Source organism: Gambusia affinis, linkage group LG17, assembly GCF_019740435.1.
Source record: "Gambusia affinis linkage group LG17, SWU_Gaff_1.0, whole genome shotgun sequence".
Classification (NCBI taxonomy): Eukaryota; Metazoa; Chordata; class Actinopteri; order Cyprinodontiformes; family Poeciliidae; genus Gambusia; species Gambusia affinis.
Window position 1 is genome coordinate 602,104 of NC_057884.1, and position 25,949 is coordinate 628,052.

General features: G+C 37.5%; 2 protein-coding genes across 2 annotated transcripts; both read right to left on the reverse strand.

The window, feature by feature from the left end:
- Window positions 1–8,199: 8,199 nt before the first annotated feature.
- LOC122819430 (histone-lysine N-methyltransferase PR-Set7-like) lies at window positions 8,200–13,642 on the reverse strand. The gene is made up of 6 exons (XM_044096165.1): window positions 13,391–13,642; window positions 13,085–13,192; window positions 12,696–12,858; window positions 12,539–12,620; window positions 12,332–12,442; window positions 8,200–8,211 (listed from the first exon to the last, which is right to left on the reverse strand). Exons 2-6 carry the CDS (start codon window positions 13,185–13,187, stop codon window positions 8,200–8,202), a joined length of 471 nt encoding a protein of 156 aa, XP_043952100.1. The 5' UTR covers window positions 13,188–13,192; window positions 13,391–13,642.
- Window positions 13,643–18,782: 5,140 nt separating this feature from the next.
- On the reverse strand, window positions 18,783–25,013 carry LOC122847197. Its single transcript, XM_044144656.1, has 8 exons — window positions 24,972–25,013; window positions 22,465–22,650; window positions 22,159–22,266; window positions 21,773–21,935; window positions 21,616–21,697; window positions 21,409–21,519; window positions 20,427–20,562; window positions 18,783–20,335 (listed from the first exon to the last, which is right to left on the reverse strand). Exons 3-8 carry the CDS (start codon window positions 22,259–22,261, stop codon window positions 18,822–18,824), a joined length of 2,109 nt encoding a protein of 702 aa, XP_044000591.1. The 5' UTR covers window positions 22,262–22,266; window positions 22,465–22,650; window positions 24,972–25,013; the 3' UTR covers window positions 18,783–18,821.
- Window positions 25,014–25,949: the final 936 nt, after the last annotated feature.

The window sequence follows — 25,949 nt, forward strand, 5'->3', positions numbered from 1 at the left end:
TTATTATTATTATTATTATTATTATTATTATTATTATTATTATTATTATTATTATTATTATTATTATTATTATTATTATTATTATTATTATTATTATTATTATTATTATTATTATTATTATTATTATTATTATTATTATTATTATCATTATTATTATTATTATTATTATTATTATTATTATTATTATTATTATTATTATTATTATTATTATTATTATTATTATTATTATTATTATTATTATTATTATTATTATTATTATTATTATTATTATTATTATTATTATTATTATTATTATTATAAACATAATGACAGCAGTGAGATTTGCAGGGGGAAGCAGTCTGGTTTGAGTGGAGCGCCAGTGCAGGGCGGACATTGTTTCTCCTTCCCACAGTAAACAAAGATGCACCAACCATGTCGGTCCAAATCAAACTTGTGTCTAAAAACTGTCACGGATCATAAAGCACAAACATCAAGCTGCCAACAAAGCTTCAGGGGAGAACCTGTTCACACAGATGATGAGACAATAATAAACATTTATAGAAATGTGTAAAACACCGTTTGCTTCCTCCTCTCCAGAGAGCAACATGTTGGAGAAAAACAAGTCCTTCCTACTCTGATATAGAAATACTGACATGTTTAAGTAATCCAATAGTTGCTCTATGATTGTCATATTGCAGCAGCTGAACCCAAATTCAGGCAGAGTGGGAGGCAGAAGGTAGTAGTTAGTTCTTTAAATGAAAAAGACAATAAACTTACAATTACTCAAAGATGACAGTAAAGGAGAGAGAGAGAGACAGAGAGAGAGAAAGAAAGAGAGAAAGTGGGGAAGTAACAAGAGAATACAGAGTAGAAAGTAATCTGATTACTGATCAGAACAGTGGCTGACTGGTGCAGATGAGAGAGGAGAACAGGTACACTACTACTGGGACTTGAGCAAGAAAAATGGCCTTTCTAGGTTTCAGAATTAAACACAGGTTTATGTGTATGCATAGCCATAAACGATACATGATGACAGATTATCTGTATAAATAAACTGGACATGAAGAAAGGGCAAACACTTTATGTCCACTATCTGTCCACAAAGCTATGACTTTTAGAAGGTAGACATTTTCTTTGTATACTTTGCCAATTATATTCAATTTGTACAACAGCGTTTTAGAACCACTGTAGACAGGAAATTGAAAAAAAACTAAAAAATTCTTAAAAGGACTCAGAAGTTTTGTGAATCTCAGAACTTTTAAAGAATTTTTTACTTTTTTTACTTTTGGAACTCAGAAATTTCCAAACTTTTCTAAATAAATAACTAAATAAATCTGAAGTTAACTAAAAATGTCCGAGTTTTTTTTTTTTCTTTCGGCTCTAATACACAGTCAGATTTGATCATGAGGTGAGTTTTACAATTTTCCTTTTCTTCCTGCTTCTTAAGTCTTCTTTTGCTTTAAACCCTGAAAACAACGACTCTGAAAAGCCACAGAGCAACTGCTTATGGCTGCCCAGTATTATGAAGGGATCCTATTGGCTGCTGCTAAGAGACCTGAACAGCATTATTAGCCTCATGCCAAAGCTTCCTTATTCCAGGAAGTTCTGATCTTTATACTGATTCAAATTGAATTAAAGTCACAGTCCTCTCATGGCTGCACTGAGATTTCTTCTTCATGACCCTCCAGGGTGAGGTCCTCCAGGGTCGGAGCAGGAACATGTTTTGGATTGTTGAATCCAATCAGTTCTATTTACACAGCTCACTATCAAAAATAACTGACTGTGAGAGGAACACTGCGCTGCTCCTCCAGGCACAGCATCAAACAGCTTCCTCTATCCTGAAATGTTGAGTTAGAAAAAAAAAATACTAAAGACATCGCAGGAAGAGAAAAACTCATCCAATTTCAGACTTTTGCACCTGAGGATGTTCACAGAGAAATTGACAAAATAGTACATTTTTGGAATTAATAAGCAGATATGACATAGACATTCAAATTTATCACCTCCACAAACAACCAATCACAGAATGCAGGTCTAATATGTGATATTGATATTGATATGATGATTTTTCAAATGTTTCTCATTTCTTTATTTCAGTTGCATTGTGACATTTAGCTGAACATTCCTTCAGGCTGGAGGACGGACTTTCCTTCCTGTACAGAGAGAATGTGGGGAAAATGACAGTTTGTTTGTTTTGAGAATTTCTGTTGCTTTAATTTGAGTTCAACAATTGTCTGAGTTCTTACCTTTCCTGGTGTCTCCTTGGCAGCGTGGAGCAGCAAAGGGAGACAAATGCTGCAGGTGCTGCTGCAGATTGTCAGTTAGGTTTACGTCTTTTTTATCTTTGACTCTCCATTTCCTTGGTATGGATGGTGAAATTGCTCAAGGTATAAAAGCCAGCTTCTTTGGCTCTCTGTAAAATGATGTTGGTGCAAATGTGACCTGCAGTTTCTGAATAAATCCACCTCAACTGCATTTTTGTTGTCATGCCTCATTCTAAACGCTGAGCCTCTGCATGACAGGCCCTTTGTCTCCTCTTCAGCTGATTTATTTATTTTTTTTATGTTTCTTGCTGTAGGTTGTATACATTATCAGGAATGATTTTAGAATTGTTGTCAGCTTCACATGCATCTCTACTGAGTGCAGGCATGTGGTGGAAGAAGTCAGCGGAGTATTCAGCATATATCAAAGTTCCCCACAGGGAGGAAAACACATCATCAAGACCTCAGGAGGTTCACATTGTTTCTGTTAGCAGAGCTGCTTGGATTCCACAGAGCATCTCCTCTGGGCAACTCCTTCACATGTGTGCAACACACAGCACTCACATGCATGGAGTTCTGCAGGGTTTTGCATGCTGAGCTAGAATTAAGTACAACTAACAAGTTGCTAAACTCGATCTGTTCTTGTGATCATAACAACCGTCAGCAGAGCTGGAATGAAGCTCATCTGTCTGTTTTTGTGAAAGCCTCCATGAACTCAAACAGAAGACCATTCTAGATGCTGTAATCATTATATGCACACACACACACACAGTAAGAACAACAAATATCATCACTGCATTTGTGACCCACATTCAATCTTAAAGTAAAGTATTTTTGTACATTAATTAGAATTATAGAGGTAATTTAAACCAAACAAATGGGATAGAGGTCATGATCACAGATAAATGATTAAAATGTAATGTCATTAGATATCACATTTTAATCATTTAATCATTATCCCCGCAAAAAAAAAAAAAATGCAAACAAAGAAAAGCCCGGGAAAACAAACAAAATAAAAATACAACTTTTATTTTTTTGTCTTGTTTTTTTGTTTTGTAAAAAAAAAAAAAAAGACTGTTATTTAAAAGTACTCCTCAACCAATATTGTCTTGAAAATCATCACTTTGTAACTTTGTTCGTATTCCTCTGGTGTGTCACATGTTAAACACACATGTGCCTGAATGAGGATTCTAAATACTTACATGCATAAATATGTAAAAGCAAAGTGAGGTATTTAGATTGATGACACAGGCTCCACAAAGAAGTGCTTCTCATCATCACCTGAGCATCAGGTGCTCTTCCGTTCTTGTGTTTTACTTATTAGCTAACTAAATAAATATCAATATAAATAAATAACATAATAATAGCTACTGCAGTGTACACAGAGCATTAGAAGAACAAAGAACGGCTCTCAGTGAGGCTCCAGTCCTATCATTCTTAGTAAAGAGCCGTTCAGAAGAATCGGATCGTTCCTGAATTAGATAGTTGTTCAGACTTTGGTCACCGCGTTGTCCCATACCTGGGACATATCGGTCAACACCTCCGCATTCTGCGCAGTGAGTGACAGCTTTTTTTCCCTACAATTTGTCCCTGCACAGCTAGCTTCGCTAACATCACGTACACAGAAAGTCTCACCTTTCTTTGAGTTTCTTTTCTAAGTGACGATAAAAGTTAGACGTAGTCCACCGTCTGTGAAAGCGAAGCGCTGCTAAACATGTCGCCATCGAACTTGTGATGATTTATGTTACTAACATTAAACAGACATCTGCCACTCAGAGAAAACCACTGCGCAGGTTTATAGTGCCGCGTGCGAGTGAAAGGAGGAGGCGATGTGTGACAGTGGTAACAGAAACACTTCATTATTCAATCACGTAATTGCTTGGATTTTAATCGGTATGTTTTTCAATTTAGTGATATTTCCACAGTTGCGGTCATGACCGGTCTTGAAATACATTTCCGAGTTCTCAGCGCCCGAGACCAAATGAGGTAAGTGGTCTCGAGTACACTACATGTGAGAGACACATATTAACAGATGTCTACTTTTTAAACATGCGTGATATTTTACATTCAACTGTAATGTACTTGTTGCCATAATCTGTATTTATCTGAGAGCAATTTTTTTGTTGATTTGTTGAAAAGGACCACACTTGGTTTATATGGAATGACAGGGATCCCTGATGACTGTTGTAAAATGACATAAGTAGCACAAAATGACATGCAAAGTCCAAAATTGTTGAAAATAAACAATAACACTACAATTAACCCCTTATGCTTTTATTGTTGTTTTTTAAGACATTTTCCAGCTTTTGCAATCAGCGAAACTCAAGAAAGAAGTGCCCAAATGCAGATGGGTTTGTATTGTAAGTCAAACTTTATTTGAAGTACTTTGAACTACATTCAATCACACAATCATAAGCTGTGAGTTTCTCACATGCTTTTACTGCACAAATGGCTTTTCACATAATAAACTATCAAGACAGATTGTCAAATGAAGATTCTCATAAGCTGTACAGTAGGACAGTATTACTGTACACTGTCCTCAGTGATAAAACTTTTAAACAATAATTGATAAAAAAACAAAACAATAATAATAATAATGCAATTTCTAAAACAGTGGTATTAATATTCTGACAAGAACAAAAAAGATAAAGGGAAAAAAATAAGTAGGACCTGACAGAGAAGGAATTAGCTTAACTAACCACAACAATTCAATTCAGTTTAGCCAAGTCCCAACAAATGTTCTCTCAGGGCACAACAAGGAAAAACTCCCTGTTAACAGGAAGAAGCCTCCATCAGAATTGGGCTCAGGATGATCAGCCCTCTGCCTCCACCGCTCAGGTTTTAAATTCAAAATGCCGATGATCCATTTACATGGACTACCTTAATGCAAGCTCCCAGTATCCAGGTGGTTAACATCATGTCATTTGCCAGAATTTAGGTCCCAATCATTGCTGGCCTTACTGTTGTTACCTCTTCTTTAGAGCTGCAATTTTGTTGTGCACAAAATATTTTATTCCTTTCCAGTCTCTTCCATTATCCTTTAGGATCTGATTATTATTTAAGCATTTTTGACAGTCCAATTTCCCAGGGATCTTCAGTTCCTTCAGGAAGTCCTTGAAATGCTCTTTGACGATTTTTATCTCGGCGTCTGACCAGCGTTTTCTGGATTTCTCTGTTTGTAAAAGAAGGAGGAAAATGAATAAATTGATTAATAAAAATCGCTAACACCAAATACGGTAAATAAAAGTCAAGAGTTTCCATATAGACACTGGAGTATCAGCAAACATTGTTTTGTTGGCTTCAAACAGGTTTTCTGGGTTTCATAACCCAGAGCCAAATGGTAATATGTTGCCCATTGTTTTCTGGTCCACAGGTGGTCAGCACAATCTGTTTGATGTTAGAAAGTCAGCAGAATGTGACTCCCATGTGATGCTGTGTGGAATTTTCTGACAAAACTGTTTGAGATTTTATCAATAGGTCGGAAACCCATCCCCCATTTGGGAGAGGGAGAGACTTTGTGCCATTATATTCATGCTGTAATTTCTGTAAATAAAAGAGACGTCTTGCAGACACATTGTATGTGATTTCTCCCTCTGCAGAGATCAGCTGATTTGGGATTAGCACTCTGGTGTTAGGATCCAGAGGTAATAGGAAGAGAGCAATCTGGTTGAAGATCAGCTTCTTTACTATTTTTGATACTGCAAACAGTATCCCATGTAGTGAATTGAATAACATACCGTTTTTACTTGATGGCAATGGCAACTTTTTAATGCCCCCAGTTGCCTTGCGTGATGCAGTGCTTTCTTCACGGTTTACATCCTTTGAAGTTTCTGAAAAACATAGTTAGCAATTAGTTAGCACTACAGATTGAAGTGGTATGATCATTTAAAAATAAGTGGAAAGATTTTTTTTTCTTTTCCATTAACATAGTAAATGTAGAGGAAAATGTTACCTTTTTGACTCTTTTTGACTGGAGTCCCTTCAGATTGGACATCTGAATCCGAGTCACTAAACTCCTCCTCAGCTGCAACAAAATGTTTACAGTAAATACTTAAGCACAACATTTATTTTTGGTTCACAAAACAAAAAATCAAATTTGCTTCATTTCATAGAAAGAAGATACATTTTGAAATCTTTCACTTACAGTTGATGTTTGGTGTGACGTCGTCAAGAGATTTCCCATTGAATTTACTCATTCCACCTTGGAGAGCAAAAAGAAGTCTACTGACTTTTGCCACTTGGAGTGTTTCTTCAGGTAGTCTGTAATATTCCCTGTGGACCTCAATATCATGTCCCATGAAAGTTGCCAGCTGGTCTAGCTCGTGAGTTTGCAGGTTTAGGAGCTGTGAAACTGTGGCGATATGCTTCCGTAGTTTGGTAGATGTGAGATTCTGTGGTTCTTTAGCTCCGCAGCTTTCAGCAAACCGTTTTAAGCAGTCACATCCACGAATGCTCTCTTGGGAGCCAAACAATGGACGAGCAAAAATGTAGGGATTGGTGGGGGAAATCCCAACCTCTTCTCTAGTTTTAATCAGAAGTTCCACAGACTCTTTTATATTTGTTGGGAACAGCACAGGTACTTTGCGGCCCCTTTTCCCCCGTATCTCTACTCTGGTGAGATTCTCACAAAGTTTTTTTTCAAACTTTGAAAGGCTCTCCAAAACTTCATCATGCATGCTGTGTTTGCTCCTTTGTAAATATGTGTTGACTTCCATCCTTGAGACTTCTCCTTCACGACGGCGATTGAACAGTATTAACTGTGTCAGAGTGAGTTGAGCGAGTTCACTCCATGATTTTGTTGTTGGTTGATCATTGAGATTTTTTTTGCAGACCACCTCAAGGCTTTTCAGATGGTCCTGGAGCTTTTTAATGTCTTCTGACAAAGGCAGTATTTGCGACATGTTCCATTTCTTCTGGTAAAGTGTTTTCAGGTCATTGGATGACACATGTGTTGACCAGTACAGTTCAATTAACTTGGAAAATTTCTCTGCTTTTGATTTTAAGTCATTATCCCTTTGACGCTGCGCATCTCCTTGCAAAATGTATGAGACTTTCACAAGAGAATGCCGCAGTTTTAGTGCTGTTGAAGGAACTTTAAATCTGTTGGATACCTCATTAAACCCAGTCATCTGTTTTACTGCTTTAAGAACCGTGTTGAATTTTCTTGGGCAGATCATGTCCTTCAAAAAGACAACATCCTTGTCAATGTCTCTTGCCACAAGAACAAGTCTGGCAAGTTCCCTCATCTTATTTCTGATGTCTGCTCGATGGCGTCCAACTTCTCCATTTTTGAGGAACATTCTCTCACCCAGTGAAATAATAAGGGGGTCGGCCTTTACTAACAGCGAGATATTGTCATCTATCATTCCCTGGATAACCGTTTTAAGTCCAATGGAAATCTTAGCATTCGTGGGTATCATCATGGAAGAACTTGCCTGAATTCTTCTTGTCACAATGGCAGCTCCTTTCTCTTGGAGTTTGCAACGCCTGTGGTGTCTCCACAGATCGTTCTTCACATACATAGCAAAGCAAAACTTGCAAGGTAGGTAGTCCTCTGCAGCTACCTTACTTGTTGCTTGCCTTTTTGGGATGATTTGTCCTTCCCCAGAGGACAGGACAGAACAGTTGTGTTCATAGTTTCCCATGTTTACTACTTTGCTCAAAAGCAAGGATTGCATTTTCGATCCTGTCCTGTGTGCGAGTGCCTTGGCCATATCAGGTTGGTCTGAATGCATCTGCTTCAGATGTCTTGTGACTTTTGCGTAAGGTTTTCCACAGTAAAGACAATAATTCTTCTTGTCATAGACACGTTGGTGTGCAGTGTTTGAAGATCTTTTTACTGTGACTTTATGTTGTTGAGACTTACTGCCCTGTGATTTCTGTTCAGGTTCAGAAGGTGTTTCTCTGATGATTACTTCCTGTTCTGTAGTTTCTTCTTCCTTTGATTGTGAGTCATCATCTACTTCTTCATCTGAGATCATCAGAGAACGGGAACGCTTTTTCTTGACGGTCTGAAAAAAAAATTAGCTTATTAATTACTTTGCTTATTAATTCGCATCACTTCTTTATACACAGTTATGATTTTCTTCACCGCTGCTTGTATAATTAAATCTTTTTTTACCATTTCAAACTCAGAAAATTCCTCTTCTGATGAAAGCAACGGGTTAGAGTCAGAAATGTCAAGCAGATCGCTGACAGTACTCTCTACAATGTCTGGCTCATCTAAAGTTTCTGGCAAGCAATTTGTTGTGTGGATTCCATCCTGTAATAACAAAACGTAGTGAATTAATGAATATATCAATGAATATATCAAGTAAGTAGGCAGTGGATTAAAAACTTACTGCACTTTGATTCTCAAGCCCAGTGTTGTTTGTGGTTCCAGAATAATCAGACTGATGTGACAAACCTGTAAATAAGACAAAATAGGGTTAATCAATATTTATGTATAATTTAAGATAGTGTTTTCCAGCCCATAAAGTTCTAAACAATGCTACTTACACATGACAGCCTTTAGGGATTCTTCAATGGTGGGACGTTCTTCAAGTGATGTACTCAACATCCGGGTAATGATGTCTTTTAGTCCGCTCCATCTTTTCTCACACTGAAGAGTGAAGTTGGCCTTTCTGATGTTAAGACTCAGTCCAAAGGCATCACTGAAGTATGGTGTTGTAGTTTGAAAGGGATGTTGTCCATCTGTCAAGATGTAATGCACCAAGCACCCTGCTACCTAAAATGTAATGGATTACATTAAAACCATGTCCTCAAAGTCAAACTATACAGAGTGAATAATAATAATAACTAGTATTATTATTATTATTATTATTATTATTATTATTATTATTATTATTATTATTATTATTATTATTATTATTATTATTATTAATGATTGAACAAAATTATAGAGCAACAAACAGTCGTAGTATCTAGTATACAATTAAATGAGCATTTTGAGGTCAACACACCTGGATATCTGACTCCTTCTTGTATTTGCTGTTTATAAATCCAACAGACTAAAAACTGATCCATGAAAAAATTCTTTTTAATTGTGAAAATGATGCAGGTTCTCCAAGATCCTGATTTCTGCTTTCTCCAAAGTCTCCAATACACATTTTATTGTTGATATCTGTAGACAAATAAAATATCTTCAGTCACATAAATATCAAAACATAATTTAACCAAAATTAACATTTTCATTATGAACATTTGTGAATAAAATGACTGTACAGTTTGCAGATTAAGTTTCCTTTACCAAACAGGATGTTTTCAGGCTTCAGGTCTCCGTGCAACATTCCATGTGAGTGGAGTTCCTGAAGTCCCAACAATAACTCCTGACAGATTCCCAGTCTCCACTGCTCAGTCAGGTTTTGTCTCTCAGGAAAATCCTTATTTTCAATCAGGTCTTTGAGACTATATTCACAAAGAGGCAAGACTAAATAGACAAAGTAAGTGTCTTCAATCACAGTAAGGGGCTGCAACAGATGTCTTGTTTTTAATCTGTCTGAACAGAGAAACTTAGCTATTTTCAATTGGCTTTTGTTGGTATGTTTAAGAAATCGCTTGACTGCCACAGGGCTGTTGTGGAAGAGTCCTGGAAAGACTTCTAGTCCATTGCATCCATTTCCAATCTTTATGTTTGGTGAGAATACAAGGCCATCAATTTCCATCACGTCAGACTCTGACTTGAGACGTTCTAGTGAGCTCTTCCATCGGGATTCCTTTAAAATTAAACAAAAAAACAACAAAAAAACAATGAGACGTTAGAGTACCAATTATCTTATGCATTATCTTTCTGCTACAGCATAAACATAATAGGAACATTTTATGAATTTATTCAATAAATATAGATGAAGAAAAAACTTCCACACTTCTTTACCTTGTTTTCCATGTGTTCATTAAAAGAGAATGAAGTTGTCTTCTGAAAGAAACGACAATTACAGCATTTCATTATTATACAGAATTTGGTTTGTTTTAACCTTTGACACTAATTTTGTATTTTGAATTTTAAAATGTTTGCAAACATTTATGCCACTTAAAGCTCATTAACAATATAGTAAAAATGAGAGATGAAAAAGTAATATCTGAGATTCATAAACTTTGCTAAAACATGCTTTGAATAAAATATAAATATATTTAATAATAGTTACATACCTGTCGCCATTGACAGTTGGGGTAATTTGTTGTGTGGATTCCATCCTGTAATAACAAAACGTAGTGAATTAATGAAAATATCAATGAATATATCAAGTAAGTAGGCAGTGGATTAAAAACTTACTGCACTTTGATTCTCAAGCCCAGTGTTGTTTGTGGTTCCAGAATAATCAGACTGATGTGACAAACCTGTAAATAAGACAAAATAGGGTTAATCAATATTTATGTATAATTTAAGATAGTGTTTTCCAGCCCATAAAGTTCTAAACAATGCTACTTACACATGACAGCCTTTAGGGATTCTTCAATGGTGGGACGTTCTTCAAGTGATGTACTCAACATCCGGGTAATGATGTCTTTTAGTCCGCTCCATCTTTTCTCACACTGAAGAGTGAAGTTGGCCTTTCTGATGTTAAGACTCAGTCCAAAGGCATCACTGAAGTATGGTGTTGTAGTTTGAAAGGGATGTTGTCCATCTGTCAAGATGTAATGCACCAAGCACCCTGCTACCTAAAATGTAATGGATTACATTAAAACCATGTCCTCAAAGTCAAACTATACAGAGTGAATAATAATAATAACTATTATTATTATTATTATTATTATTATTATTATTATTATTATTATTATTATTATTATTATTATTATTATTATTATTATTATTATTATTATTATTAATGATTGAACAAAATTATAGAGCAACAAACAGTCGTAGTATCTAGTATACAATTAAATGAGCATTTTGAGGTCAACACACCTGGATATCTGACTCCTTCTTGTATTTGCTGTTTATAACTCCAACAGCCTCATAACTGGTCCAGGACAAAATTCTTTTTAATTGTGAAAATGATGCAGGTTCTCCAAGATCCTGATTTCTGCTTTCTCCAAAGTCTCCAATACACATTTTATTGTTGATATCTGTAGACAAATAAAATATCTTCAGTCACATAAATATCAAAACATAATTTAACCAAAATTAACATTTTCATTATGAACATTTGTGAATAAAATGACTGTACAGTTTGCAGATTAAGTTTCCTTTACCAAACAGGATGTTTTCAGGCTTCAGGTCTCCGTGCAACATTCCATGTGAGTGGAGTTCCTGAAGTCCCAGCAATAACTCCTGACAGATTCCCAGTCTCCACTGCTCAGTCAGGTTTTGTCTCTCAGGAAAATCCTTATTTTCAATCAGGTCTTTGAGACTATATTCACAAAGAGGCAAGACTAAATAGACAAAGTAAGTGTCTTCAATCACAGTAAGGGGCTGCAACAGATGTCTTGTTTTTAATCTGTCTGAACAGAGAAACTTAGCTATTTTCAATTGGCTTTTGTTGGTATGTTTAAGAAATCGCTTGACTGCCACAGGGCTGTTGTGGAAGAGTCCTGGAAAGACTTCTAGTCCATTGCATCCATTTCCAATCTTTATGTTTGGTGAGAATACAAGGCCATCAATTTCCATCACGTCAGACTCTGACTTGAGACGTTCTAGTGAGCTCTTCCATCGGGATTCCTTTAAAATTAAACAAAAAAACAACAAAAAAACAATGAGACGTTAGAGTACCAATTATCTTATGCATTATCTTTCTGCTACAGCATAAACATAATAGGAACATTTTATGAATTTATTCAATAAATATAGATGAAGAAAAAACTTCCACACTTCTTTACCTTGTTTTCCATGTGTTCATTAAAAGAGAATGAAGTTGTCTTCTGAAAGAAACGACAATTACAGCATTTCATTATTATACAGAATTTGGTTTGTTTTAACCTTTGACACTAATTTTGTATTTTGAATTTTAAAATGTTTGCAAACATTTATGCCACTTAAAGCTCATTAACAATATAGTAAAAATGAGAGATGAAAAAGTAATATCTGAGATTCATAACATTTGCTAAAACATGCTTTGAATAAAATATAAATATATTTAATAATAGTTACATACCTGTCGCCATTGACAGTTGGGGTTTTCATAGTTGTAGACGATTTCTTCTCCTGCAAGAATTTCTGTCTTTGCAAATACACACAGATGTGGTTTTTGTTGCTCATCCAATATCTGTTGGTCACATAGGTACAGACATCAATTATTTCAGTAGGTTTGTTAAATAAAACAGTTACTACATTAACAGAGACTTCTGACTGTGTTACTTACTATTTTAATTTTGCTGTTTGGCTTGATGTGATCATCATTTATGAATCTTCCAAGTCTTGCTGTATCTTTACTGCCATCAATGCTGAAAAAAAGAGATCAATTATATTTATTCCTGGGCTTAAATTCAAAGTTCAGGTGTTCATGCAGTTGTACTCACCAGAAGTTTTGTCCTTGGAAGTTATAGAAATGCAAAAATGCTGCATCTTCAGCTGAATACTCTTTAACCAGGTCCTCTCCTTCAGAGCCAGAGATATGTCTTCCAACATACTCCAGCAAGAATTCTCCTGGCTCAATGTTTCTGGTGGCAATAACTCCATGACCTGAAAAACATGACCAGGGTTTCATTGAGCTTTGCATTTACAGTCCCACAATGTTCAAACTGGCTGAACCTTGCTTGAGAACATATAATAGTTATATAGATAATAAACACAGACTGCAGCAATATGCAGCTCAGTGTCGTACTCCACACCAACCCAAATGAGGTTCTTTAAAAGTAGAACCTTCTTCAGAAAACACAAAAGTTTATATTCTCAAACAAAATCATACCTTTGTCTTCACTGATGAATTTCTTCTGAAATATGTCTTTGTCCTTCTCAGAAGCAATGAAGTGCAAGGCTTCTTCTTCAGGACAAACTCCTTTAGGATTCATTGTCTCTGTAAAAATGTAAATTAATATTAGACATGGTACACTGTCTTAAAACCTTAGCTTGATTGAAAATGACTGTTTATACAAAAGGCAACAAAAGCTTGTTAACACGAGTGACTTCATGAAAAGATCCAAATCTGTTAGTATTGTTGCTTTACAGACTAAATAGAACACAAGGGAGGAATTTTGTAAAGTGTGGAACTTACCTGTTGTTATGAGCTCAAAACCAAGAGCAGAAAAATCTCCAAGCTGGTTTTTATCCTCCAAAATGTTGCAAAGTGGTCAACAGTCCACGAGACAAAACAACAAAAAACAGTTGAAAGAAATCCAGGTTTGAGTTTTGTCCTCTCAAATGTGGCTGTGCTCAGCAGTTCCAACAGATCCTCAAAAGTCTGTAGGAATAACAGTAGAAAATGTGAGGTCTGCTCTGTCCTTCTGGGAAGAAGAATGTCTCTCTCTGCAAGGAGCCCAGATTATATGCAGTCCTCTCTGAATCCAGGACATTCGAAGGAACAAAAGAGTGAAGGGTTGCATTTGTTTTGAATGGTGGTACTCACCTTCTGCACCAAGCAAACGACTGGGTGTCTTATCTACATCACAAGTGTGAAACTGAAGGCCCACAGGCCAAATGTGGTCATCAGAGGTTTAAAGAGGAATTAGATACATGCTTTACTTCTCTGATTTCATCATGGACATGTTTGGTACCCACAAAAACATTCTAATCTAAAACAATTTTTACAAATACCAGACAGATAAAAGTGCAAGCAGGGGCGGATCTAGAAAAATATCTATGGGGTGCAAGAGGGGGGCAAGGATGAAAAAGACGATCATTTATCTGAACTCTAATTAAGTCCTTTGTTACTCAAAACAATGTAACATTTGAATTCAGTAATTACTGAAATAAATAGTTAAATACAGAAATATATCTTGTTCATGAGTTCGTTACAAATTCACTTTATATGACATTGCATTTAGTAAAATATATCCTGTCATACAGTTTCTACTGGGCCTCTGAGGGCCACAATAATGCTCATTTGGCCCTCAGTGACATCACTGAAGAATATTATTGCAATAGATGCATAACAATAATGAGGGACTGTATGTACATTTAAAGAGTTTTAAGTCAGTCAAAGCTTTTTTCTGCTTTCTGAGGAATCTTTCATGTAAAAATCACCAACTCATCTTGATGGTTCTGTTACATGACATGGCTGCACTTAAAATACTTGGGAATTATTAGAAAAGTTCAAATTGGCAGTAATTGATGCTCTTGATATCATTTACTAACAAATATAAATATTGAAGTACGATGTGAACTGTGTAGATATTAGATCTATGAAGCCTGTCCTGAATGTTCATATATGGTCTTTATTCAAATCATTCTCACACATATGGATATTTTTACAGTGCAGTCATGTTCAAACTATTGGACAATGCATATATATATATATATTATACATACTTTTAGTCTGGTCAAGTCAGTTTGTATATTTTGTTAGGGCATCCTGTTTTTATTATAACTTTATGTTTGTGGTCATGTTTGTATTGTTGTCTGCCTTAGGAGAACTGACGAAAATGATCTTTTGTGCCAACTCTGTCATATTAACATTGATTTTTATTGTTGACATGTTGCTTAATATGCAACATGTTTCAATGTTTTTAAAACATTGAAATAATTGAATTACATTACAGATGGATGTCAGTGTTTACTTGTCAGATGTATTCCGTTGTTGACATATAACATTTCTAAAATATGAACATTTATGTTGTACATTCATTAAATATATATTAACTGTGTAACTATAATAACACAGTCAAGTACTTAAAAATATTGAGAAATGTAAGATGCATATGACAGGCAATCTAATGATATTGACGTTTAAAAAAACAAGTGGTGCACATGTGAGAATTATGTGATCACAAGATGCAAGAAACATTGAACACATGAACAAAATACTTGACCACATGTGGAAAATGTGACCCACATGTGATCACATGTTTGCACATGTGAAAACGTGATTATTTTCATGGATTGTGAAAATATGGATTATGTGAACCACATGTGGAAAATGGGAACCAGATGTGATTTTTGTGGGATTCTTTTGTAAGGGTTGAGTCAATAACAAAAGGCTTGGCTTCTTTCACCTGCATTTGTATCTGGTAGCTGTTTAATTGTCCCAGGTTGAGCTCAAACTGGTTTCTACAGAGGAGGAGGGGCTGGCTAAATGTTCGATGTTAATTTGGATTGTTCAGACTTGCATGTAAATTAGTGGTGCTCTGGGTCCAATACCAGAGTAAAGTACTGTGACTTGATTCAAAGTGGGGGGGTAAAACACCAATAAGTTATTTGCTGATCCTCCAAAAACAACAAAAGAAGTTATCAAAAGAAACCCCAGTTTGGAGTGGAGGTCGCTCTAGAGCGGCGGTTTTCAAAGTGTGAGGCGCGCCTCCCCTGGGGGGCGCCAGAGCACTTTAGGGGAGGCGCAGCGAGGAAAAAGTAAACCGGAAAAAGCTATCTGCTTGCTGTCTACTGATGTGAGAGAAAGCGTCTTTTACGCATTACGATCAACTCTGTGGATTTAGGAAAAAGTTGGTACTGTGGGGTGCGTGTGTGGAGCGGGGATCAGTGGAAATGTTTCCCACCTTAGAGGATGTTTTGGCCAGTGATGTCAGTAACGTTTCTGACGTCGGACCACTTTTTTCCGTAACGAGTAATCTAACGCGTTGCTATTTCAAATCCAGTAGTTAGACTACAGTTACTTATCAAAATCATTTTTTGCGTTACTGCGTTACTATCTTCTTTTGTTATTTAATCGTATTTCCTCTACGCGTCTTGTCGAGTGACCGACGTCTCTATGCAACAGAAATGTAAACAATGGAGGGAGATGCGCATTTTGTTGGTGGAAAAACTGGAACTATTTTCAGTTTCTGTCGCCAAGTCCGATTATTATAGCGGCTTTGGGCTACATCTTTTAAAAATTAAACGCTGCAAGTTTAATGACGGCGGGTTAAGCGCCTCTTTGGGCTGTTTTTGAACGTGAAGTTGCTCATTTGGGCTTGGAAATAAGCAGAGACTCATAATAAATCCCAGAATTTGTCCGTCATTAAGCTAGTTTTAGTCAGTCTCTCCCTGTTCATCATTTCCCGGATGATCCGTCCCGCTGTGTCTTTGTTAATGTCAACTTAATTTATTACCTCTCAATGACATCGAGCTTCGCGTTGCGCTCCAGAAAACTAAAATATCGAAACCAATATGAACAGCGCAATAAACGTGAAAACAGCCACGAATAAACGTGTCCGTAGTTGGCAATAGTTATAATGGCAAGTTAGCACCGTTATAATTATTAATATTACGGTAAGTGTCGCAGCCATCTGAGCTGTGGAGCTGCAGGAGGAGCTCTGTGCGCTGCGACATCAAACTCAGGGGCGTAACGCAGATCCTGGAGGCTGGGGGGAGGGGGGCTTTAAAATCCTTCTTTGAGTTTTCCAGACAACAGTGGACCACACAAATTACTCATGTTTTTTATTTTTGTACTGTTTTTTGTACAATCTCCTCTTCAGTTCAACCTTATCAGTGGAGACACATTGTTAATGTTATCATTATAAAATAACTTCCAATTAAGTATTAGCAAAGATCAATGTGATTTTCACAGGAGGCAGAGCGTTGTTGTTAGCAGCTGCTGAAAGTAACTAAAAAGTTACTTTTAGTGTAACTTAGTTACTTTCCAAGTCAAGTAGTCAGTAATATAACTAAGTTACTTTTTCAAGGAGTAATCAGTAGTCCGATTAAAGTTACTTTTTCAAAGTAACTATGCCATCACTGGTTTTGGCCAGAGCGGGGGCTGAAGGCGGAGTTTTACTAACTCCACCTCCGCGGGGGCGCAGCAGGCATTGGGCTCCTTGGAGGGGGGCTCACCCTTTCATACTTTGAAAACCCCTGCTCTAGAGTTTTCTGTTGTCTGTCCTTTTAACAAACTGTGTCAAAAAAGATCCTGTCAGTTCATTTTTTCCCATCAAATTTTTCAGATGGTTCTAATGATATTTAATTGCATTTCATTGTTATTCTGCTTAATCAATATTCAACAAGTGGAAGAGAAAATGCTCACTGTGTCATCATCAAACTTACTATATTTAACTTTTCAATGCAGTGATGACATTTTGAAATGTAATATTTCACCAGTTGAAGTTTTTAGATGTTGCCAAGACTCTTCATGTCAGTGGTTCAGCTGTTCTAGATTGTTCTATTGTTCTGTTCTATTTGTTGATATAGTGACCTCTGAGATGTTCTCTGTGCATAAAGTTGGAACTGTCTGCACATCTGCACCAAGTGTCCAGGTCTGTGTAATCTATCAAAATGGTCGCCAGATTTTTCCATCACATTAAAAAGAAACTTTGAAAGACAGAAAATATTTGTCTTCCTTTGTAAACACAGGGGATATTGAACAAACTGTTTTAATTAAGCAGTTTTCTGTTTTCATTTTAGTCTGGATGAAGCAAAGTGTGGAAGTAGAGGCTGGTTTTTACCAGAATGGTCTTGGATGTGTGGAGCAGGATGGAACTGTGTTTGCTCATTGTGCAGTGTGTTTGTTACAGTCTAATGAACATCTGGACCTGACTTTCTTTTCCGTCTATTCCTCTATTTAGACTGTAATAAGTAGAATAACCCAACGTCACATGTTTTTTTGTGGCTCTCAGTCAGTATTGCATGATTTCTGAATCAGTCTACAGAATATTTTCTTCAAAGTTATCAAGAGACTGTTTGTAGATTGTGAGACAGGCCTTTGTGTTCTTTTTGGTCAGCTGTGGTTTTGGTCTTGGAACTTTCCAAGCGAGTCTCTTTGTGTTGAATCCTGACCTTTGACCTTAACCAAGGCAGCAGAGCTTTAGATGTTGTTCTGGTCTTCAGTGACGTCCTGGATGAGTCGTCTTTGAGCTTTTGGAGTTATCGTGGTTGGCTGGGTCCTCAGAAAGGGTCTCCATTGTTGTTGTGGATGTTTCTCTCTGTGACTCTCTGAACATCCAAAGACTTTAACATAACCTCTCCAGACTGATAGATAGTGACTCGCTGGCTTGGTATCTCACTAGAATTACCAGAGAAGGGTCATTTAACATTTCTACCTTTGGAGCCCAGAGACGGGTCGACTGACCTGAAGGATTTTAATTAGCATCCTATAAGCAGGTGTGAACAGGCGCTTGTGTTCTGTAAATAAGGCCATTACTGGCACACCAAAGGAAGTGGGAAAGCTTATCTCCCAACTAACTGTCTAGTTAGTTCTATTCAGTATATTGTATTTTATAATATAAAGATTATATATATTATATTTAACTTAGTTTTATTTTCGCAAAAAAGCACGATGAATTAATTTTAATATTTTAAATGGAGAATTAGAAATTTTACAGCCAGGTACAGCTGTGAGCAATGACCAGAAGTATTTGTGTCTAAGTCAAGAGGACTGAAATTACAGCATGAGAAATATACAAAAGAACAACTGTTATTTGTTTAAATGCTTTTTATTTTTGTCATTAAAAACAATACAAAAAATACAAGAAATAAAACAATTCCACACATATTTACACTAGGCACAGTGGGGTGCTGCGTGTGTGTGTGTGTGAGTGGCATGTCCTTGTGTGACTGGCATTTCAGGACTCACTCAGCAGTCTGTCTGCACTGTCGGAACATACCTGGCACTGCCAGGGTATGACCCTGGTGCATTTGCCACATGTGTATTTGTAGCAGTCAACGCATCTCACAGTTGCACAATTGTTCCTGCATCGATGGTTGACCTGACACTTCGCTCTTTTGCCTGAGCTGGGTGTGGAAGGTTGTTGCCGAAGCAGTTTCTCCTTGTGTGCCTTCTTCCCACTCACATGAGAGTTACCCAACTCTTTTGCAAGCTCAACCAGAAAGTCCACCCGTCTCTCCTGCACCCCAATGCATGCCTGATAAAGCACATGTGCATTCAGTGCTGCCATGTCGATCATGTTGTAGAACACGGCAACTGGCCATCTCCGTGTTCCTGCACGCACGCTGTACTCCCGCACCATTTGGTCCATCACCTCCACACCGCACTTTGTTTTGTTGTATTGTGTGACCGTGTTTGGCTTCCTTTTGGTGGTATCCTCAGTCTCAACCACGCTGTGCATGCTGCTGAGAACATAAACGGCGTTCTTCCGTTTGGGCGCATACACGGTCAGCGTGGCACCAGTGGTTGAAAACACCTGAGTGGTGAATTCAGTGCGATCCATCTGTCTAGCGGATTGAGGAATTTCCCGGTGTCTCTTGTTGACTGTGCCGAGGATAGTGGTTTTCCGGCTAAGCAGTCGTTGTGCAAGTGACAGTGATGTAAAGAAATTGTCCGTGGTTACAGTTCTGCCCTTGTCCATGAACGGTTCCATCAGCCTCATCACTACAGTCTCGGACAGTTTCTCCCCGCTGGGACGACTGGGGTCCTTTCCAAGATATGGGAAGACATTACAGATGTACTTTGATTTCAAGTCGCAAGCCACCCAAAATTTGATGCCAAACTTGTCCGGTTTTGTTGCAATGTATTGCAAGAAACAGCAGCGAGTCTTTGATGGAAAAAGCTGTTCACCAATAGTGATGTGTCGACCAGGGTTGTAGGATGCGATGCAGTTAGTGACAAACGATCCCCAAACATCGGAGATTGCAGCAAACTTATCGGTCCCCGCTCGCTCACTGCGTGTAAACAGGTCATCAAAGCGTAGGTGTCGCATGATGTCTTGGAAGCGGTTTCGGGCCATAGTTGCAATGATCCTTGGGTTTGCCAGGTTTGCTGACCAGCTGTCACACAGTGATGGAACCTTGGTCACCCCCCGCAAGATAATGACTGAAATAAATGCCATTAGTTCTGGGAGATCCATGAACCAATCCTGCTGCTCCGTGTGACGTGCATGTTGAGTAGTCCATTCTTGAATACTACGAAGCATGTCAAGAGTGATAAAACAGAGGAAGCTCTGAAGGCGACTCCGGATACTTTGTCTGGCCTCAGCGCTTGGCTCTCCATCTGTGGCGTACGGTTCTATTGGAGTGAAATGGAGACGTGTCCCCACTTGTTCTTCCCGCCACACTGTGCCATCTTTTGCGGTCTCTGACAAACGAGCTCTCTTTTTTGGTAGAGGGAGAGTCTCCTCATCTGCAAGATAAACAGTTTCAAATTAACTTTTTGTTTGGTTCTAAATAAAAAATAGTCAGGAAAATAAAATAGGTAGGTTGAGAAATCTAACCTGAAGACGGCTCAGAGTCCGAATCCGGTTGAAGGTCTATGTCTTCTCCATCTGAATCACAAGGGTTGGCACTGCTCAGAATCAGTTCCAATGCCTCCTGAGTGGTGAACCTCTTCTGCATTTTGTTTCTTGTGAACTAAATAGATGAAGCAGTCAGTTATTTATCCTCCACAGCACAAAAGGCTGCATGCAAATTTGCATGTGCAAAGTCTCCCAGATCTCTTTTGCTTACACTTTTTGCATGATTTTTTTGAGGTGGATCAACACAATTAATTTGGTTAGTTTATTTCTAAACTGTCATTTAAAACCCACTTAGCTTTATATAAAAGAAAAACATTACTAATTTCTTTTAGAAAAACCTTTGCATATTTCTTGAAACAGATTGTATGTTTTGCAAACTATATGTACATTTGGCAAAATGACCTGGATAATGCTGCACAACATCATGGATCAGCTGCAAAAGGTCACATCTCTCCAAAAACACTTCATGTATGCTTCAAAACTACCCAACCCTCTCTGAAGAGCATTACCAACAGGAGAGTCTTCTGTAGAGCTGCCTCCATCATAGATCGCACCCACCCCCAACATGGACTATTCACACTCCTACCCTCTGGCCTGACGGTACAGAAGTGTGGAATCCTTTTGTGAGTTCGGCTCTCCTCCCCCCTGCTGATTCCTCAGGCAATGGCCATATTAACAATTGAACAAGGGATGCTAATTTGAGCCATCAGAGTCGTCAGTTTGGACTAAGGGTCTTTTGACCCTCTTTCGGAACTTTAGGGGGGAGGTTGAAATCCCTGGTAATGCTAGTGACAGTATTTTTGTATTTTGAATTTTAAAATGTTTGCTAACTTTTATGCCACTTAAAGCTCATTAACAATATAGTAAAAATGAGAGATGAAAAAGTAATATCTGAGATTCATAACATTTGCTAAAACATGCTTTGAATAAAATATAAATATATTTAATAATAGTTACATACCTGTCGCCATTGACAGTTGGGGTTTTCATAGTTGTAGACGATTTCTTCTCCTGCAAGAATTTCTGTCTTTGCAAATACACACAGATGTGGTTTTTGTTGCTCATCCAATATCTGTTGGTCACATAGGTACAGACATCAATTATTTCAGTAGGTTTGTTAAATAAAACAGTTACTACATTAACAGAGACTTCTGACTGTGTTACTTACTATTTTAATTTTGCTGTTTGGCTTGATGTGATCATCATTTATGAATCTTCCAAGTCTTGCTGTATCTTTACTGCCATCAATGCTGAAAAAAAGAGATCAATTATATTTATTCCTGGGCTTAAATTCAAAGTTCAGGTGTTCATGCAGTTGTACTCACCAGAAGTTTTGTCCTTGGAAGTTATAGAAATGCAAAAATGCTGCATCTTCAGCTGAATACTCTTTAACCAGGTCCTCTCCTTCAGAGCCAGAGATATGTCTTCCAACATACTCCAGCAAGAATTCTCCTGGCTCAATGTTTCTGGTGGCAATAACTCCATGACCTGAAAAACATGACCAGGGTTTCATTGAGCTTTGCATTTACAGTCCCACAATGTTCAAACTGGCTGAACCTTGCTTGAGAACATATAATAGTTATATAGATAATAAACACAGACTGCAGCAATATGCAGCTCAGTGTACTCCACACCAACCCAAATGAGGTTCTTTAAAAGTAGAACCTTCTTCAGAAAACACAAAAGTTTATATTCTCAAACAAAATCATACCTTTGTCTTCACTGATGAATTTCTTCTGAAATATGTCTTTGTCCTTCTCAGAAGCAATGAAGTGCAAGGCTTCTTCTTCAGGACAAACTCCTTTAGGATTCATTGTCTCTGTAAAAATGTAAATTAATATTAGACATGGTACACTGTCTTAAAACCTTAGCTTGATTGAAAATGACTGTTTATACAAAAGGCAACAAAAGCTTGTTAACACGAGTGACTTCATGAAAAGATCCAAATCTGTTAGTATTGTTGCTTTACAGACTAAATAGAACACAAGGGAGGAATTTTGTAAAGTGTGGAACTTACCTGTTGTTATGAGCTCAAAACCAAGAGCAGAAAAATCTCCAAGCTGGTTTTTATCCTCCAAAATGTTGCAAAGTGGTCAACAGTCCACGAGACAAAACAACAAAAAACAGTTGAAAGAAATCCAGGTTTGAGTTTTGTCCTCTCAAATGTGGCTGTGCTCAGCAGTTCCAACAGATCCTCAAAAGTCTGTAGGAATAACAGTAGAAAATGTGAGGTCTGCTCTGTCCTTCTGGGAAGAAGAATGTCTCTCTCTGCAAGGAGCCCAGATTATATGCAGTCCTCTCTGAATCCAGGACATTCGAAGGAACAAAAGAGTGAAGGGTTGCATTTGTTTTTGAATGGTGGTACTCACCTTCTGCACCAAGCAAACGACTGGGTGTCTTATCTACATCACAAGTGTGAAACTGAAGGCCCACAGGCCAAATGTGGTCATCAGAGGTTTAAAGAGGAATTAGATACATGCTTTACTTCTCTGATTTCATCATGGACATGTTTGGTACCCACAAAAACATTCTAATCTAAAACAATTTTTACAAATACCAGACAGATAAAAGTGCAAGCAGGGGCGGATCTAGAAAAATATCTATGGGGTGCAAGAGGGGGGCAAGGATGAAAAAGACGATCATTTATCTGAACTCTAATTAAGTCCTTTGTTACTCAAAACAATGTAACATTTGAATTCAGTAATTACTGAAATAAATAGTTAAATACAGAAATATATCTTGTTCATGAGTTCGTTACAAATTCACTTTATATGACATTGCATTTAGTAAAATATATCCTGTCATACAGTTTCTACTGGGCCTCTGAGGGCCACAATAATGCTCATTTGGCCCTCAGTGACATCACTGAAGAATATTATTGCAATAGATGCATAACAATAATGAGGGACTGTATGTACATTTAAAGAGTTTTAAGTCAGTCAAAGCTTTTTTCTGCTTTCTGAGGAATCTTTCATGTAAAAATCACCAACTCATCTTGATGGTTCTGTTACATGACATGGCTGCACTTAAAGTACTTGGGAATTATTAGAAAAGTTCAAATTGGCAGTAATTGATGCTTTTGATATCATTTAATAACAAATATAAATATTGAAGTGCGATGTGAACTGTGTAGATATTAGATCTATGAAGCCTGTCCTGAATGTTCATATATGGATATTTTTACAGTGCAGTCATGTTCAAACTCTACTAAATCTTTTTCTGTTGGCTGACAGAAACAGTTTAGACAATGTCATTTCTTTGAATTAACCAAGTAGATCAACAGTAATCATGCTTATGAAACTTCATTTGTCTCCAGAACATGTTACAAGCCTCCATGTGGCCCAAAACTGCACAGTTAAATGTCATTGTGTGTTTCATGCTCTGTGTCTTTGGAAGGACAAACAGCAGATCTTCAGCCACTTTAAGAGGCTTTGGGAGAACTACCTCTCACCAGTAACACCAGTAAGAGGAACGGCGTTCTCTCACAGGAGGAAATAACAAAAGGCTTGGCTTCTTTCTGTCAGGATCTGGGTTTATGGAAGTCTCTCTCCTCATTGTCTCCCTGTTGGGAGCAGCCTGGAGCAGAGTCTGTGCATCTGCTGCTTGTTGGGATGATCAGCCAGAGAGAATTCAAGGAGCTGCTAGTCCTCACCTCTCCTATAGTGGGGTAGCCTCTAACTGCTAGACCTTCTCCAGCAAAACTCTAGGTTTATTGTGACTTTCTTGAGAAAACCTCAGCTCTGTCTCTCTGTCTCTCTGTGTCTCATCTCCAGGTATTAGCCAGAACCCAAACCCACAGTCCCACCTGCAGCTCTGAACCTCACCTGCCTGCTCATTTGCTTCAGTTCATAGCTCATTCTTGCTGGAGAAACTTGCCTCTGACCCCTCAATTGTTTGCCCGTATCTAGCCTGCTTCTTCCTCCCCCCACTGAGAAGCCCTCCAGGAGACCTGAACTAATTTCTCCTGCTGTCCTATCAGACATTCTGTCCTCTCCTTGCACCGTCACTGACCCGTCTCTCCGCTTCCAGACGATCCCTGGACCCGATCCAAAGAATCACCTGCAAGAAACCTGTGATGGTACATTTTGTAAATAAATTCTTAACTTACTGTTGCTTCACAGGTTTGATTCTGCATGTGGGTCACAGACTACCCTCGAACATGAGACTTTCACCTGCATTTGTATCTGGTAACTGTTTAATTATTCCAGGTTGAGCTCAAACTGGTTTCTATAGAGGAGGAGGGGCTGGCTAAATGTTCTATGTTAATTTGGATTGTTCAGACTTGCATATAAATTAGTGGTGCTCTGGGTCCGATACCAGAGTAAAGTACTGTGATTTGATTCAAAGTGGGGGAGGTAAAACACCAATAAGTTATTTGGGTAGAATTTAAAGGGATCCAGGACTAGTTGAACATGTTGGTCTAAAATATTTTGGAATTTTCCTGTTAGCTAAAAAATTGCTGTTTGTGATTTGCCAAAACTCATAATTACTTCATAAATGTACATCTTTTGTTATAGTTTTCACCTGTGAAGGTTGGCAGTTTTTCACTCGATGGGTTGATTTTGTTTCATGGTCCAATCTGTACTGGAATCTACAGAGTAAAGACAGGAAGGCAAAATTTACCTGAGTTACTGTTTATTATATTGCGTTTGACTGGTGTAATTTTCAATAATGCCACACCGTGTCAGTATTAGCTGTAATTAAAAAGAAAAAAATAAAAGAAGTGAATCTGGATAGCTTCCCTCAAGAAAGAAAGAAGAGCGTAGTGCCAGAGCCGGAGCAGAAAACAACTAACTGTATCCTCAACATTTCTCTTCTTAACACTTTGAGTCATTTGTACCAACAAAATTAAGCTAAATGTGGTTTTGGGGCCCTCTAGTTCTGCTAACAATGTGGACTGGCTGCAATCAGGAGCCCAATCATTAGACCATTCACACACCTGCTATAAACATATTGCATTTCTGGCATTAAATACATGTATAATATAGGATGCATTTATTGGCCAACTGATTTACCGACCAGTTGATTACTGAGCACCGATTTCCTTCATTTTGGGGGATCGTGATTGGTCGATACTTACATGTGAATCCCATCTTAGGCTAGTTTGGTTTGGAGAGCTTTCTTACTTTATGAATAAAATCCTTTAAAAACTTATCTTACTAAGTCATGTAATCTTTGTTTTGCTACATTTATTAGATCATTTTAAATATTTAAGTTAGTTAAAAAAACAAAAAACAAAAGAGAAGACATATATTAAGTGAATACTTCAAAAAAACACAATAATAGCAAAACAAAGTGAACACAAGGTTCATGTTTCTCTATAGAAAATATTTTCTAGTTTCAAAAATAACTGAGCACCAAAGGTGGTCAAATCTAGATTTGATCTTCTACAGTATAGCCTGTCACTGAGGTTTGTAGTTTCAGGTGATTTAATTACACTGTTGCATGACAAATAAAAAGAATCAAATTATAATTGTTCAGTATTTCTCAGTCATGCATCTC